Below are 19,550 nucleotides of genomic sequence, written 5' to 3'. Positions count from 1 at the left end.
GTTTGCTTTATAAAGATATGTCCACAAATGCTTCGTTTCCGAGATACGGGATGTTGAATTTTTTCTTACGAACTGACATTTTATTTGTTGCTCTAAATCCGGTTGAGATATCCAAATGAAATTTGGTAGGTTTTGAGAGGTAGTTATTGCGCATTTTTTGACATACAAATAAGAATTTTATATTCACCATTGGCGTGCATACGGGTATAAATATTTTAGATACATCCTTTATGCACGCCAATGGTGAATATAAAATTCTTAATTGTATGTCAAAAAATGCTCAATAACTACCTCTTAAAACCTACCAAATTTCATTTGCATATCTCAACCGGTTTTAGAGCAACAAATAAACCGTTACTTTGTAAGAAAAAATTCAACATCTCGTATCTCGGAAATGAAGCGTTTGTGGACATGTTTATAAAGAAAACGGCCATTATTTTTTCATCCAGAATCACCCCTTAAAGTTTGTCGCACTTATTTAGAAACACCCTGTATTGATGAAGAACGTGACTAGTTGTTAAAGTAAATAACTTTTTTATTATCCAACATAAGCAAAAGAATAAAAAAAGAAAATGTTAAGAAAGCCTAAGGCTACAATTGAGTTTTAATTTCAATATTTTATCTATGCTATAATATTCCACAGAGTGTTCCGAACTTTAAGGAAAAAACACAGTATGATTGTTACACCCGAAATAAATAGCTATGATGATTGCCGACCTCCGTCGCGGAGATGGCACTTAAAGAAGAAGAAGAAGATAGTTCACAATATTTAACTCTTTCAGCTCCGGTGACGCGTACGCGCGTCCAAATAAGGTATACAGGAGCTAAGGGTTGAAAAAATTAAAGCGGAGCTGAAAGGGTTAAATTATAAGGAAAAAATTGCACACTAAAACATAGTTTTTAATTCTAAACAACTTTTCATAATAGCAATTTTCAATATTATGAATTTAAATACGTAAAAAAACAAAGGTTTCGTTATGATAATGCTTGCATTTTTAGCTTGTTTGTATTATAACTGGGATGGTTTTCCTATACAACGAAATTAAAGGTTTCTTCTTCTTCTTCATGTGCCTTGTCCGTTGCGGACGTTGGCTATCATCATAGCAATTTTAATTTTGTTTGCGGCGTTTCTGAATAATTCGATCGATGTTAGTCCAAACCATTGACGTAAGTTTTGAAGCCATGAGTGTCTTCTTCTTCCGGGTCCGCGTTTGCTTTCTATTTTACCCTATATTATCAGTTGGAGTATATGATATTTATCATGTCTCATAATATGACCGAGGTATTCATGTTTCCGTTTCTTAATTGTGAAAGAGATTTCTTTTTGTTTTCCCATTCGGCGCAATACCTCTACGTTGGTGGTGTGAGTCGTCCAGGATATTTTGAGGATACGTCGATACACCCACATTTCGAATGCCTCCATCTTTATCATTAATGCGCCATACAACAAGACTGGAAATACATAGCATTTTAGCAGACGTATTTTTAGTGGGAGAGATATGTCGGAATGGGTGAATATATTTCTCATGTTGTTAAATGTTGCTCTGGCCTTTTCAATTCTATATCTTATTTCGGTTGTTTGATCCCATTTCGAGTTGACGACCTGTTCCAAGGTATATATACGAGTCAACGTGTTCAATTAATTGGTTTTTTATTTTCAATTGTCTGGCAGGTTTTTGTGTTTTGCTGGCCAGCATCCATTTTGATTTATTTACTTTTAGGTTAAATCCTCTTTCTTCACTCGCTCTTTGTACCCTGTCCATAAGCTGCTGAAGTTCATCGATACTGCTATCGTCCGCATATCGGATGTTATTTGTCAATTCTCCATTGATTTTTATGCTTTCGTTTGCTTCATCCACTGCTTTTTTAAAAATTTGTTCGGAGTAAATATTAAAAAGGAGAGGGGAGAGAACACATCTCTGACGCACGCCTTTTCTGATATCAATGCTCTCTGTGGACGCATTGCCGACTTTTACCCTGGCTGTCTGATTTCAGTAGAGACTTGTCGCAATTCGGATGTCCTTATATCATCAATTCCTATGTTTTAGGTTTAGTTATGTTTATTTTTTTTATTCACATGTTTATTATGAATCAAAGATAATTTTTATCGATTTTCTGCTGAATTTTTCATTAGAACTATACCTTCTTGGTAGGTGTCCAACAGTAGTCTGTAATTATTTTAATATGTTTATTTTTCTTGGTAACGTTTACGTAATATGTTTATTTTTCCTGGTAACATTTTTTATCTTCTTGTTCTTCCCGTGCCATATCCTGATTGGACGTTGGCGACCATTCGGGCCCACATAAGCCTCGAAAACAGATAAAAAGGCATCACTATAATATGGAAAACAGAGGAGACAGAGGGTACAAAGCTGAAAAGAACATATCCAGCAACATAATATCACAGGAAGATGTTAAGGTAGAGAAGGAAGGATAGCCCTCTTATCTCAAAAGCGGAAGTAGCTAAAACCATCCAAAGAATAAAAACTAATAAAACTCTGGGTCCTGATAAAATCAAGCAGAGTTCCTTAAATTACTGGAAGATAACTATATCGAACCTATACAAAACCTGTTTAACTCAATAATATCCAAAGAGGAGTTCGATAGGATTGTTTTGTCACCTTTATTGTTCAATATTTAGTCATTTGCTAAATTAATCATTTTTGATACGCTGAATAATTTTCAATTTACTGATGATAGTGTTCTTCTTGCTGATAGTGTAGAAGGCCTTCAAAGGCTAATTAACCTATAGTCAAAATTACTTTTAAAGATAAATTTCTGAATGATCTTTATAAGACGAAAACGATGATAATCAGCCAAAACTCTAATGTAAACTACCATTTCTTTACAATCGATGTGCAACTAGAAAGAGTCCAAAATTTCACATATCTAGGGTGCAACTTAAATGAGAATTGGATCACTGTAGAGAAGAAGTTTGTGTTAGATTTGTGAAAGTCAGAAGTATGTTTTATAAAATGAAAGCTGTTCTTTGTAATATGGGCCTTGGTATAATGGTTAGACGTCTATTACTTAACTCTCCTGTATGGCGTAAATGGGTCTTGATATAATGGTGAGACGTCTAGTACTTAACTCTCTTATGTGGAGTAGAGGCATGGATTGTTACAGAAACAAGCAGTAAGAAAATAACACCATTCGAAGTGTGGTGTTACCGAAGGATGAGATATCTCTCATCATCCACAGGACCAAAAGCTGATCTGCAGAGTAACACATAGAAAACTCTCATATTTTGACCATGTGACGAGAAACGATAAATACCACATTCTACATGCAAAGCGCATTAAAAGTAAGCAGAGGGATGGGTATACGACGAATCTCGTGAACGGATAAAATATTCTTAGGACTATTTAGAACCGCTATAATCAAACGTTTTTCTAATATAGGAATATACTAGTGGAATCGTCGGCTTTGTTTGTCGTTTGAAGTCCATATGGCTTTTGCCGGCGTTTTGCTAACTTGCCTCTTGAGCTGCAATCTTGAGGATCATGTTAACTCATTGCTAATGGTCTAAGAGCTAGCAACGTTTTCGAGAAACTATTTTAAGACAGCTGATTCTTTAATATATTATTCCCTACGCATCCTCGAACACCTTACCGGCCATCTGGCTACTGAGACAGGTTGCGTTCATTACTGCGCAGCGCACCTGTACAGGTAAATATATCGAATTTAAAATTATTTTAAGACGAAAAATTTTTTTGCCATTACTTTTTAAACATTATTAGAAATATGAATTATAATTGCCAGACATTTCTGTGGTTGCTAAATGCGCGCCAGACGGTATACTCTAAGGGCTATCAACGTTTTCGAGAAAGTATTTTAAGACAGCTGATTCTTTAATATATTATTTCCTATGCAACCGCGAACACCTTCCCGGCCATCTGGCTACTGAAACAGGTTGCGTTCATTACCGCGCAGCACACCTTTACAGGTAAATGTATCGAATTTAAAATTATTTTAAGACGAAATTTTTTTTTGCCATTTTTTAGACGCTATTTTTTATAAATATTAATTGAAAAATTTTAATCATTTTAGTATGGCTGAAATTTTAATATTATATTATTTACACATAAATAAATGCAAAATTAATTTGCCAGACATTAACTCGGTTGCAGTCATCAGCCAGATGCATTTAAAATCGTTTAAAATGATATATATTTTCAGCAAAACGATCGCTGGCTGTGTTAAGAATTAAGACAAACAAAAGATACAGGTAAATATATTTAAAATTAGTTTAAGACGAAACATTTTTTTGTCATTACTTTGTAAACATTATTAGAAACATGAATTATAATTGCCAGACATTTCTGTGGTTGCTAAATGCGCGCCAGACGCTATTTACTATAAATAATAATAGAAAAATTTAAATAATTTTAGTATGTGTGTAATTTTAATATTATATTATTAACACATAAATAAATGTAAAATTAATTTGTCAGACATTAACTCGGTTGCAGTCATCAGCCAGATGGATTTAAAGTCGTTTAAAATTATATATATTTTCAGCAAAAGGATCACTGGCTGTGTTAAGAAATAAGACAAACAAAAGATACAGGTAAATATATTTAAAATTAGTTTAAGACGGAAAAATTTTTTGTCATTACTTTTTAAACATTTTTAGAAACATGAAATGTAATTGCCAGACATTTCTGTGGTTGCTAAATGCGCGCCAGACGCTATTTTTTATAAATAATAATTGAAAATTTTAAAACATTTTAGTATGGCTGAAATTTTAATATTATATTATTAACACATAAATAAATGCAAAATTAATTTGTCAGACATTAACTCGGTTGCAATCATCAGCCAGATGGATTTAAAATCGTTTAAAATGATATATATATTTTCAGCAAAACGATCGCTGTCTGTGTTAAGAAATAAGACAAACAAAAGATACAGATTTAAAATTAGTTTAAGACGAAAAATTTTTTTGTCATTACTTTTTAAACATTATTAAAAACATGAATTATAATTGCCAGACATTTCTGTGGTTGCCAAATGCGCGCCAGACGCTATTTTTTATATATAATAATTGAAAAATTTAAATAATTTTAGTATGGCTGAAATTTTAATATTATATTATTTACACATAAATAAATGCAAAATTAATTTGTCAGACATTAACTAGGTTGCAGTCATCAGCCAGATGGATTTAAAATCGTTTAAAATGATATATATTTTCAGCAAAACGATCGCTGGCTGTGTTAAGAAATAAGACAAACAAAAGATACAGGTAAATATATTTAAAATTAGTTTAAGTCGAAAAATTTTTTGTCATTACTTTTTAAACATTATTAGAAACATGAATTATAATTGCCAGACATTTCTGTGGTTGCTGAATGCAGCTAAATGCTGTTATTTTATCATATATCTTAACATCATTACAGGAATGTAAAATTTATTTCTTACACTTCAATTGTTTTCGATCTTTTCCACAATAAAAACATATTCTTTTATTACCTGTGTCTGTTGACTGATCATCATCAATCGGCGGGATTTCAGGACAAAAGTTTGTTTCTTGGACATTTGAATTGGTACATGAACTTGAAGAAGCCTCGTCATATGCTACTCTTTCACTTACATTAATTGAAGTATTTGGTAATAATGTCTTAGAACTAGATGTACCAGGAAAACCTGTCGACGATAAATTGGAAAATTCATCACTATCTAAAACAGTATCACTCACACTTGACAGCGAAGAACTTGATGTATGACGAAGATTTGACAAAACTGAATTAATATCAGATATGTTACGATACTTAGCCATTAAGGCTGCAAAAGAATTGTAACATTTTTTATGGTATCAGTGGTATTCACTTGGTCCGGTAACTGTACATTATTATATTTTAAATTGTATTTAATACGCGCACTCAAAACTTCTTTACACTTTAACAGTTTTTCATCCACAAAAGTTATTACATTCTCGTTTTTTTCCTTGCAAAACACACATTGTATTTTATTTGCCATTATATTGTATCACAATTATTTTTCACTAAATAGAAACTCGACAAGAATTGTTAACTCACTGTGAATTGTGACTGATCCATCTTAATACATGTGCGGACAACACGCACCCCCGAAATTGTCGTATCTTTTGTTTGTCTTATTTCTTAACCCAACCAGCGATCGTTTTGCTGAAAATACACATTATTTTTATGATTTTAAATCCATCTAGCTGGTGAATGCAACCGAATTAATGCCTGGCAAATTAATTTTGCGTTTATTTATGTGTAAATAATATAATATTAAAATTTCAGCCATACTAAAATGATTTAAATTTTTCAATTATTATTTATAAAAAATAGCGTCTGGCGCATATTTAGCAACCACAGAAATGCCTGGCAATTATAATTCATATTTCTAATAATGTTTAAAAAGTAATGGAAAAAAATTTTCCGTCTTAAAATAATTTTAAATTCGACATATTTACCTGTATAGGTGCGCTGCGCAGTAATGAACGCAACCTGTCTCAGTAGCCAGATGGCCGGTAAGATGTTCGAGGAAGCAAAGGGAATAATATATTAAAAAACCAAGTGTCTTAAAATGACCGTTTTCCCGACGTTATGGACCTCTTGGTCCATAACATGAAAAATTTACCGCTTCATCGCCTTTTATCAATGAACGATTTAATTCAAACGCAATATTCTTCGACGTTGAATCTTAAGCTGGATATATAAATAAACATTTAGATGATGTTTATTCTCGTTGAGAATATTTATGATGTACAGAGTGTAAAAAATGCTACAATTTTTTAAAATTATATTCGTTTCAGAGAGCAGAGCAGATCCAGAAGACTTTATTCATTTGTTCCTGAACCATTCCGAACGATTAGTTGAATTTTTAGAATATTTAATTAATGAGGACGTTCTCCTCAGTATGCCAGTGTATAATACATTACTCGAACATTATTTACATGTATGGGCAAGTTTGGAAAACATTGCGGATAAAAATAAATTATCTCAAAAGATTTTAAAACTGATGCAAAATCCCGATGTTAAATATGACAAATCTCAAGCTTTAGTTGTTTGTCATATGCATTCTTTTAGGGAAGGAATTTTGTATTTGTATGAGGAACAGAAACTATATCAACAAATTTTAAGGTCAGTTATTCAGCAATGTTAAAATACTCCAATATTCGCTGTGAGCTTCGCTGGTATCGCCAACTAGCGGATTACTAGTGCAACTTCGGTTGGAAATTTCAAACTTATTATTTAATTTTTATCGTGTAATATTTACACCGCAAAGAAGCAATTAGATTGTAATCGATGGTTAATCAGTGGATGGTTAATCAATAAGTACATACAAAATTTATTATTCATTATGATTATTTTTTTAAGATTTTGCTTATTATTTTGACTGCGAATATTAGTTTCCTTCTTTTTTTCTTCCGATACTGTCACAACCATCGTGTAGATGGCGCTTAGATTAATAGATTAATTATAATATAAAATGTTAAAAAACCATATTTCAGTATTTAAAACGTAGGTATATTTAAGGTAAAGATATAAGCCACAGCTTTGGCCAACTTATATTTTTCCTATTAATGGTTTTAATTTCAATGTTTTAAATTAAAGCCATCGGTACATAATTCGCAAATATTTTACGGCCATCCCTACGTTTTCTGTCTTTACACGGCAAATTACGTGTAGTAAAATTCACACTCGTATGGATATGTAAACATTACTAGAATGCCATTCTACTTGACAATGTCATCATTAACTTTAAAGAGATGGCTTTTGAATGTTCTGGGATAACTGTTATTTGTATAATTGCAAATTATTAATTCAGTTAATAAATGTGATAATTTTTTCATTAACTATGTATTCAGTGATTGTAATAATTTATATGTACAACAAAAACTAATACTCAATCGAGAAAAGAGGAAAAGTGTTAAAGTGATTTTTTAATAATATATTGTTACTATGGAACGCTTACAATTTTGAACATCTTTAACAACAGAATACTTGGGTCACAGAATATATCCTGATGTATTCTCTGCTTGGATCTTCCATAAATAATAAACAATAAATAACTTTTTATTAAGTTCACGTCTTAAATCAATTATTTATCAAATACACTATCAATATTATTTAATCAACAATTCAAAATATTCCCGATGCCATGTCAAATATTTAAAACTGTCACTGTCTTGTCATCATATTCTATTTGACTCAGTGCGTTGTATGACAAAGATAGCGAATGTTCGATTTGGAAAATATCACCACGGACATGGTGTCCATTTTTTTCGAATCCTGAAAAAACTAATAAATATTTTTTAAAAATTTAAACGCAGAATGTAAGACTAAATTATTATCGAGGGCCAAAAGTCCCTTAGAATAAATAAAAACTTTTGAATGAGATATTTGAAATTAAAAATCGCACTACATTTTCTCTTAGTTTTTCACCCCTTTAACTTATTAAAATAAACATTATAGAAGTGTTCAGGGACTTTCTGCCCTCGGTAAGATCGTAATCTTTCATTCTGCGTTTAAATTTTTCAAAAATACTTATTAGTTTTCTCAGGTTCGAAAAAAATGAATCCCCATTTGAATAGCATTGCAGCCGAAAATACGTACCCATCCCCTTAAACAATTTCGACATTTATGTCAAATCTCCAACCTAAGTTCACTTATTTGTCACTACTGGCGCTCACGAATTTTTAAGTATCCCCTCTACCAACGTGCTGACAGCGGATAGTCAACAAACAGTAGTATTTCTTTTAGCGCCACATTTACAGTTTCAAAGATCTCAATTCTTTTGTTTGATTGCTTGGCTGAATATGTTTATTTCAATTCGTTCACTGTATCGCTAAAATGAAGTTTCATAGCCAAATAAAACATAATTAATAAATATTCATCAATTTTTCAATTATAATTTAAACATTTTCACTACTAATAAAAAATAACTTACAAATTCTTCGACATTTTTATGACGGTTATAATTTGACGTTGAAATTTAAGACATTTCTCCCCAGAAAACCAACTATATTACTCACTACCTTAGATAATGTTTTTGAGACGTCTTTCAACAGCCTTTTACGATCGGTTAATAATTGAACATAAGATTTCGAACTCCAATTTGAATCTATTAAAATTAATTAAGAGAGAAATGAGAAGTCCCAGATCAACAATAAATCTGAAAATTCTCTTGGAACCCCTTTCTGGTAACGTCCTTATTCTCTGCATTTACAATTTATAAGACAACGAGACGACGAATAAAGGAGACGAAAGGGATTCTACAATATGCAGTCACATTCCGTCTATTCGTCTAGGAAAAATTCCAACGAAAGTTGATTCCGTGTACTCAAAATATGAGTAAAATGGAAAATTAAAAACAGCTTGTCTCATTTCAGTTCAGAAATGATCCACCATCCCTATACGTCCGTTTCTCTCCAGGCCTCTTCAGTGGGGCTACTAGATTAGGAGACGGTATAGGTGAAATTTGCTAATTATTTTAGGCACGATAAGACCCTATAACTTAAATAGTAGAACCTAAAAGAAAACGTATGAACACTGCCGTTACTTTTTAGTGGCACATGCGTCGACATTATCGTATCAAACTTTCCAATTATGGAAGGGATAAATAAATTAATAGGTACCCTTCCTCACTCCCAGAATTAAATTTTTTCATTTTTTTAAGTTCTATGTGATTAAATAATAAAACATAGCGTAATTTTAACCCACCACCCCCTTCTCCCACCATCAAAAACTTCATTTTTCGTTTTTATTTTTTTAAGGTGGGATGAAATCAATTTTAAAATTTCAAAAAATTCATAGACATAGTTGAGGCTTTTACAAAACATGTCTATTTTTATAGATACGTAGGTTGAGTGTACATAACCTCAAAAAACTTTAAAAAAAGTTTTTGAAAAAAGCGTATAATTTTTTTGGAACTGAACTCAATGTAGGTTTTGTGGGAGGATAAAGGATTACTTTATTTGGAAGGATTTCATTGAGTTGTCCCTGTTTAGGATTTTGTCCTCTTCAGGGTATGCGTTGAATTTTGTTAGTATGGCAGAAAAAGCAACAGTCCGAAAAAACACTGGGGCAAGGTGTGGTGAGGCCTGTGTGTTGCCAGACGTGGTGGTTCAGCCGACTATCAGAGATCAGAAGAGAAAGTTTGGAATTGGTGTTGGTACCATTGACATGTGTGTGTACTGTCCGTGCTTTGCCCTCGACCAAGCTCCCTAGAAACTATTGTACAATGGACAGACAAGCCTGCATTCTGCGTCGGCGGTCAGGAGGTGGTTTTAGACATTGCGTGGACAGTGAGCGTTCAAGTGGTAGAAAATAGTTGCGGCTATTTTCTTAGGGCGAGCAGGTATAATTGTGCAATAAAGTTGGAAAACCGCAAAAAACCAACTTCTCCCTGTTCGGGGTTTTTTTGAGGTGGCTGGAGGTCTAATTTTTTTTGTGTATTTGATCAAACACTATGTTTTTAATTTTTTTCAGATTTTTCCGTAAGGTTCGCTACATTCAAAAATCCAAAAAACTTTTTTTATGGGGTTTTTGGGGGGTTGAACGTGTTTCTCCCATTTTTAAATGTTCCAAAGGACTCCTTCACTTTAAATTTTATATAACATATAAAGATACATTGATTTGATCTATTTTGAAGTCTATAAACTAGGGAAAATGCCCAAAAACCCAAAAAAAAACAGTTTTTTGGATTTTTGAAGGTGGCGGATCTTACTGAAAAAAATTAAAAACATAGTGTTTGATAAATTACATAACGTAATCCTCCAAAATAAGTTATACGCTTTTTTCCAAAAATTTTTTTTTAATTTTTTGAGGTTATGTACACTTAACCTACGGATCTATAAAAAATAGACATGTTTTGTAAAAGCCTCAACTATGAATTTTTTGAAATTTAAAAATTGATTGCATTCCGCCTAAAAAAAAATAAAATCGAAAAATGATGTTTTTGATAGTGGGGGAAGGAAGTGGCGGGTTAAAATTACGCTGAGTCTAATTGCTTAGTCACATAGAACGTAAAAAATGAAAAAAAAAATTGAATTCTGGGAGTGAGCGAAGGTACCTTTTACTTTATTTATCCCTACCATAAGTGGAAAGTTTGATGCGCTAGTGCCGACGCATGTGCCACTAAAAAGTGACGGCACAGTGTTCATACGTTTTCTTTTAGGTTGTACTATTTAAGTTATAGGGTCTTATCGTGCCTAAAATGGTTAGCCAATTTCACCTATAGCGGCTCTTAGTCTATACATGAACACCTCTGAATCGAAACGAAACCAAGCCGCCTATTTAAGCATAATTATGAAAATAATTCTGCGTATCGGAAGCTGCAGCGGTAGCGACATCTATTAGAGAGAAATGAGAAGTCCCAGATCTAAACAATAAATCTGAAAATTCTCGTGGAACACCTTTCTGGTAACATCCGTGGAACACCATACTAGAAAAGTGTTTCACGAGAATCTTCTCATTTCTCTCTAATAGATGTCGCTATTGCTACAGCGTTCGATACGCAGAATTATTTTTGAAATTCTGCTTAAATACGTGGTTTGGTTTCGTTTCGATTCAGAGGTGTTCATGTAGCCCCACTGAAGACGTCTGGAGAAACAGAAACGTACGTATGGGGATGGTGGATCATCTCTAAACTGAAATGAAACATAAGCTGTTTTTAATTTTTAATAAAATCGATTACTTTTATGTACACCATGATATCATTAATTATCTTGTTAAAGAACGCAAAGTACTACTACTGTTCGTTTAGTATACTATTTAGTACTTTAGTTAGCAGTATACAGTGATGAGTGCGCTAAAAACTGGCAAAATAACGCAAAGATAGGCATAATACATTGTGAAATAAAAAGAGATGAAACTAGTAGGGGTGGAAAATTATAGTTATATACTTATAAATATACATTATATTACATGATAGTTTCCCATGTTTAGACGTTAGCTTAGGACCTAGTAGTCGTAAGAGCTAGAGCCGAAAAATCATCGTCATAAGTAATATGGAGTTTGGCATATGAAATGTGTCCATTGTATATTGATAATTATGACCCCTTTCAGGCTGACACCTCAGTGGATACAGGAAGTAGCAATAAGGGATGAAAGGGGGAAATTAGTGTAGTCTTTAAAGGTTTTCACCTCCTATTTTGTTAAATCTCCATCGATTTGCATGAAAATTGGTGACTAGCTAGAGCATACCCCAAGAAATAAAAATGATTTAGTGCCAACTTGCACTTTGCACTTTGGTGAAAACTATTTTATTAAAAATAACCCCACAAATCGATAGAGGGACAAATTATAAGTAAAATTTGTTATGTCATGTTATTAAAATAAATCAATACTTTTTGAGTTATTAAAGATCAAAGATTTGTCTGTTTAAGAGCACATGCGTGAAGTTACGGGTGATAAAAAGAACATATTAATTAATTGTATGTTAGTAAAATATTATTTTTATATTATTATTGGAATATGTTTTTGTAATGTTCATATAAACCACCCTTTAGGTTGTTATTTAAAATGTTTTTAAGTAGGTTGTTGTTGATAAAAAAAAAAGATAGTTGAAGTTGTTGAATAAATAAAAAGCAGTTTTTATGAAAAGTCCAATCTCTAGTTCTTTCTTAAATTAAATATATAAAATCTAATAGGTTATGTGGCCCCAGATTATACTTAACTACTGCATATATATTTAGTTTAAAGTATCGGTGTGTCCGAAAAAAAAAAAAGCAAGAAAGTATATTTAAAGACTTTGCCGGTGTGTCCGAAGTATAATAGGGTTTGAAAGAAAGAACTAGACCCAGTGAAAGAAAGAACTAGAGTGGCGTGTGTCGCCGGAAATTTGAAGCAAAATAAATAATAATGGGCGACAAAATAGATATATCCACAGGAGGTAAATTTGATGGCGTTAACTTTCAACAGTGGAAGTTCCAACTGAAATGTGCCTTAAGAGCCAAAGGTATATATGGAGTTATTGATGGCTCGTTAATCAAACCAGAAGTAGCAGGAGACGAATTACAGGCATGGTTTAAAAAGGATGCCCAGGCTATGTTCACTTTAACATCTGCAGTGAGTTTAAATCAGATTACTTTGATTGAAAGTTGTAATACTGCTAAAGAGATTATGGAGACCTTTGAGTCTATTTATGAGCAGAAATCAGAATCAAATAAAATGATGTTGCATGAACGGTTTCATCAATATAAGATGAGTAGCCTAGATACTATCGCTCAACACATAGCAAAAGTGCAGAATCTTGCTAAGCAAATTAAAGAAGCAGGTGATGATGTGAGTGATATTGCTATTATGACAAAAATACTGAGTACATTGCCCCAAAAGTACAGAAATGTTAGACAGGCATGGTTGTCCGTAGACAGTGCTAAACAAACTATAGGTAACCTTACCGCAAGACTGTTAGATGAAGAAATGAACTTAACTGCATATGAAGAGACAGAACAAGCACTGGCAACAATGTCATTCAAAGGAAAATATGATCAGAAAGGTCAAGAAAGGGGTGTAATATGTTTTGAATGTAGAAAGCGGGGGCACATTGTCAAATTTTGCAGAGAGAAAAAGAATGAACAAGAAAACAGTAGTAGCAGGTCATATAGAAGTCATAATCGAGGCAGAGCTGGCTTTAGTAACTACAGAAAAGGTTACAAAAAGAATGACAGAGCACAAGCTGGCAACTCTACAGAAAATCAGCAAGGTGGTTCTTCGAGTAGCGCATATTATAATGTTAATAATGAGAGTGCATTCAACATAGAAGAAAAACAGCTAGAAAAAGTGGATACAAGTGATGATTGGATTATGGACAGTGGTGCATCAGCACATATGTGTTACAGGGAAGAATATTTTTTTAATATTGACAGAACTTTTATATCACAGGTATCACTTGGCAATAATCAAACACTACCAGTACAAGGTAAGGGAACTATTAAAATAGAGAAGTTAATCAATGGACAATGGTTTAAATCCACTATAAATGATGTGCTATATATCCCACAGTTGAGAAAGAATTTATTTTCAGAAGGTGTTTTGATAAACAAAGGTATGAGTGTAATTAAGATTAACAATGAAGCCAAAGTAAATGAAAATGAGAATCTAGCAGCAGTTGGTATAAAGGATAGAAACAACACATATAAAATGATGTTTCGCACAATAATATATAATGCATGTGTGACTTCAGTAGATGATTTAAAGATATGGCATGAAAGACTGGGACATGTTAATAAGAAATATTTAGAAGAAATGGTAAAAATGTACTTAATCAAAGGTGTTACAGAAAAGAAACAAGATTTTGTGTGTGAAGGTTGTTTGATTGGAAAGCAACATAAGAAGACTTTTAAAGAGAGACCACACACTAAGTTACCTCCTGGAAAAAGAATATTCAGTGATGTTTGTGGACCTATGCAAACTGAATCTGTACGAGGAGCACGTTACTTTGTAACATTCAAAGATGAGTACACCGGGTATAGAGTAGCATATTTTATTCGACATAAAGCAGATGTACTAGATTGTTTCAAAGTATATAATAGAAAAATTAAGGCAAAGTATGGCTATTCTGTTGAAAAACTGCATACAGATAATGGTACTGAGTATACAAATAATGCTTTCAAAGAGTATTTAGAACAAGAAGGTATAGAGTCAGAAACCACAGCACCATACACTCCAGAGCAAAATGGCAGATCTGAGCGAGATAACAGATTAATTGTAGAAATGGTTCAATGTATGTTATACCAATCTGGAGTAGATAAGAGACTATGGGCAGAGGCAGTTAATACTGCCATCTACATTTGCAACAGAATTACAAGCAAACAGACACCAGGTTCTACAGCTTATGAACAGTGGACAGGGCAGAAACATGTACTTGACCACATGAAAGTGTTTGGGTGTGATGCATATGTACATATTCCTGACCAGAAAAGAAGGAAACTAGAGGCAAAGAGTCAGAAGGTTATATTTGTTGGATATGACAAAAACTCCACAAATTATAGATTATTCAACCCAACAACACAGAAAATAGTGATATCTAGAAATGTGTTTTTCAATGAGAAAATGTACAGTGCAAAGAAAGACAATATGATCAAGGTAGCAGCAGAAGATGATGTGACAATTTTTGAAATACAAGAAAATGAACTTGAAGAGAGACAAGAAGAAGAACAAATAAACGTTAATAATGAAACAGAAGTTTTACAACATGATGATAATATCAACTTGAGACCACAACGACATATACGTTTGCCAGTCAGATTAAATGATTTTGAGGTAAATTTTACTGAAGTTGATATACCACAGACATATGAAGAAGCAGTGTCAAGTAGTGACAAAGAAAAATGGAAAATTGCCATAAATGAAGAGTTTGATGCACTATTGAAAAATGAAACATGGACTATGGTTAAGAAGCCAGACAATAAAAACATTATAGACTCAAAATGGGTGTTCAAAGTCAAGAGACATCCAGATGGCTCAATAGAAAGATATAAGGCTAGATTGTGTGCTAAAGGATATGCCCAAAAAGAAGGAATAGATTACAATGAAATTTTTGCACCAACAACAAGGTATGACTCCATAAGAATCTTGTTAGCTCTAGCCACAATAAATGACTATGAAATCATGCAGTTCGATATAAAAACAGCATTTTTATATGGACATCTTGACGAAGACATTTTTATGTCACCACCTCAGGGGCTAAAGTGTGAACCCGGACTAGTGTGCAAGTTAGATAAGTCGTTGTACGGTTTAAAACAATCACCACGGTGTTGGAATCGAAAATTCCACTCGTTTTTGGCTAACTACGGTTTTCAAAAATCATCAGCTAATCAGTGTGTTTATACTGGACATGTAGACAATATTAAAGTGATCTTAATCATTTACGTTGATGATGGTTTGTTACTTTCTGAGAAAAAATTAGCAATAGAGACAGTTTTGTGCATGATAAAAGAATGTTTTAAAGTGACCGTGACGGTTGGGAACTATTTCGTCGGACTAGAAATTACAAGAAACTTAGAGACTGGTACAATGTTAAGTCAAGCAAGTTACACAAAACTAATAATAGATAGATTTGGTCAACAAAATGCAAATCCTGTAAGTACACTAGAAGATGTAAGTGCTGACTTAACAGGTGAGTCAAATAAGAGGATGTTAGAAAATAAAATGCCATGTAGACAGGGAATAGGTTCATTATTGTGTTTGGTCGTGGAGTCAAGACCTGACATTGCACATGCGGTGGGAGTAATCAGCCGCTATAATTATGGCATGAGTTATTGTTACTACAAATACAATGAAGTTAACATGCATGGATACAGTGACGCAGATTATGCAGGTGATATAGAAACTCGTCGTTCCACCACTGACTACGTTTTGGAAACTGGACAAGTAAGAGATAGACAATCAGAGTGCAATAAAGTGGACATTTATATATTTTTTTATTTAAATGGTTTGTTTATGGGTTGAACAACTTAACAAAAAGGTGGGAGTATTGGAATATGTTTTTGTAATGTTCATATAAACCACCCTTTAGGTTGTTATTTAAAATGTTTTTAAGTAGGTTGTTGTTGATAAAAAAAAAAAGATAGTTGAAGTTGTTGAATAAATAAAAAGCAGTTTTTATGAAAAGTCAAATCTCTAGTTCTTTCTTAAATTAAATATATAAAATCTAATAACTATTTCGATATTATAAATTTAGCAAAAGTGTATTCGAATATGTCAAATGTACCCATTATTGGACACCCCCAGTTTCTATACATATTCAGTTTATATTGATAGAAAAAATTCAATGAAATATCGAAATAATATAAAAATAATATTTTACTAACATACAATTAATTAATATTTTCTTTTTATCATCCGCAACTTTACGCATATGCTCTTAAATAGACAAATCTTTGATCTTTAATAACTCAAAAAGTATTGATTTATTTTAATAACATGATATAACAAATTTTACTTAAAATTTGTCCCTCTATCGATTTGTGGGGTTATTTTTAATAAAATTGTTTTCACCCGCGGGAAGGGGTGGTATTCACTACAGGGTAAAAGTGCAAGTTGGCACCAAATCAGTTTTATTTCTTGAGGTATGCTCTAACTAGTCACCAATTTGCATGCAAATCGATGGAGGATTAACAAAACAGGAGGTGAAAACCTTTAATGACTGCACTAACTTTCCCCTTTCATTCCTTATTGCTACTTCCTGTATCCACTGAGGTATCAGCCTGAAAGGGGTCATAATTGTCAATATACAATGGACACATTTCACAGGAAAAACTCCATATTACTTATGACGATGATTTTTCGGCTATAGCTCTGCGTCTATAGTTGACTTAGGTCATAATTATATGTATGACGTTTAGTAAAATTTTTTAGTTGAGCTATTTTTATTATTAGTTTGATTCATAATTAAAATGGCTACTTATTAATGTTTTTACTAGCGTCTGTCTTAATTTATTCAATTATTTGTTTTAACATTGGAAATTAAAATATAATGTTTTTCGACGGCATACGTATAATTGTGAACTAGTCACGTATAAGAACTAGCTTTATCTCGTACTATTTTACAACTTAATCGTTTTCCATCTTTGGTGTTATTTTGGTTCCTAGGACACTCATCACTGTATACAGCGTATTTAGGTTACATAGCTATTACACTAAATTATTTTAGGTACCACATTAGTCAAAATGATTCGAATTCAGTATTAGCCTGCTGCAGAAGATTTGGACACCAAGAACCCACATTATGGGTGCAAGCTCTCTGGTCCTGCGTTAGAGAAAGTACAAAGCCTTCCTTGGACTTACTAACCGAGGTATTTCACATTTTATGGAATACACATTTTATGGAACAGGCCACAGCCACCTTTACTTTACAAGCCATGAAGAGAAAAAGGCAACGTCGCAATTGATGACGTCGGTATTCTGACTTTCGGACTACCGCTTTCGAAACCACGATTTTAAAGTACAAATTCAAGTAAAATTTATAGTATTTTTTGAGTCAAACAGGAAAATATATTAATTAGAAGCTTTTACAAAATCAAATTAAAAGTAATTCCTTGTAAGTAACGTTTATTATACAAAAAAACAAACAATGACACGAATATGTGTAAAATACTTTATTTTAAATAAATAATATCTTATTTTAAAATATATACAAAATATCGCTAGAAATAACTATGAAAACAATTGCTCACAATGTTTGATGTGCATTGTTGGGGTTTGGAGTAGATAACTTTCTTTTTTGTTATCGCCCTTATCGTTATTTTTCTTTTTATACTTTTTTGAAGATTCATTACGTTGATGGCTGCTATTTTTGTATAATTATTTAAAACAATATTACACATAATTTTTATAACAGCAGAATAAACTTTGAAGGCATTTTCCCCACATTCATACTAAAATTCAAAATTTAAGTGAAATCCTTCATGCTGTTGTAAACTTTTCATTACCAAAGATCATAATAACATCAGGTGACAATAACTGTTTTGTAAAAATAATTTTTTAAGATTGGGATTGTTAATAATAAATTCAAATGTAGAACAAAGGTGATAATAAATAAATTTTACTGAATCCGTTGCTAAGCACAAACCACCCCTTTGCAAATAATCATAGTAATCTGCTCCAGTTCTCTCTCCTTTACTGTAAAAAACAAGCTGTTTGAACTAGAATCATCTTAATAACATACCTTTTAAAGCTCTTTATAATTTGTAGCACGAAATATTGTAAAATCTTTCAGTTTCTCTGTAAATTTGGTGAATATTGTATACAAACAAATGAGAACTGACAGACTAACCGGTCTACCATTAGATGTTGCCAAGTTTCAACTTCATGGCTTGTTAAGTAAAGGTGGCTATGAACAGGCCGAAAGATTTTTTATATTGGCAACACTGCTAAGTTCTCTAATTTTAATAACTTCACGGCAGTGATTCTGCTTACCAAATTAACCAGTGGAAATGGCTATATTCTGCAACCTTGCGAAGTATATCTTGTGTATATCATAAGAGAGTAATTAGATTTGTATTGAAAGAGGCAAAACTAAGTGATAATACAATTCTCTCAAAATCTACGGTGTTGACGGATTATCTTACTTTTTAAAAAAGTTGCCCTTGACTTCAAGAATTAAAACCTGCTTCTTCTTCTCGTAGCACAACAACCCGGGGTGAGTCTTGGCTGACTGCTCAACTCGCTTCCATCTCGAACGGTCGTCCATGAGAGTTGAGTCAGTGAGTAGCCTCATTGTTCTTAAAACTGATCATATATTATCTCTCCATCTAATTTGTGGATATTCTAAGGACCTTCTTCCTATCAGGACTTCTTCCCAGATTAACTTGGCAAGGCGGTTATTATGGAGCCTATGGTCATGTCCAGCTCATCTAAGTCGTTGGGATTTAAACGCTCTTAAACTAGATGTTCGTGTTAGGCCCTTGGATTTAATAGTGTTGTGAACAGAGGCGGCTTTACCTATTGTTCAGGGTGTGCGGTGCACACGGGCGCCGGGATGTTGGGGGCGCCGAACGCCAAAGAGCGGGTCCTTTACTTTGTTTTAACATAAAATATGCTTTAAAACGATTAATGAAAAATTACATT

At 32.8% G+C, this 19,550-nt stretch overlaps 1 protein-coding gene across 1 annotated transcript in view; it reads left to right on the top strand.

Moving 5' to 3' along the window:
- LOC114327511 (vacuolar protein sorting-associated protein 11 homolog) overlaps positions 1-19,550 on the top strand; it is a 91,833-nt gene that overhangs the window by 47,403 nt on the left and 24,880 nt on the right. Inside the window, exons 10-11 of the mRNA XM_028276150.2 lie at positions 6,788-7,115; positions 17,635-17,776. Of these exons, the coding sequence (XP_028131951.1) occupies positions 6,788-7,115; positions 17,635-17,776 (470 nt within the window). The remainder of the gene's footprint in view (positions 1-6,787; positions 7,116-17,634; positions 17,777-19,550) is intronic.

The sequence above is a fragment of the Diabrotica virgifera genome, chromosome 7, assembly GCF_917563875.1.
Source record: "Diabrotica virgifera virgifera chromosome 7, PGI_DIABVI_V3a".
Taxonomy (NCBI): domain Eukaryota; kingdom Metazoa; phylum Arthropoda; class Insecta; order Coleoptera; family Chrysomelidae; genus Diabrotica; species Diabrotica virgifera.
The sequence above is the reverse complement of the archived record's forward strand: the minus strand, read 5'-3'. Positions and strand labels throughout refer to the sequence as shown.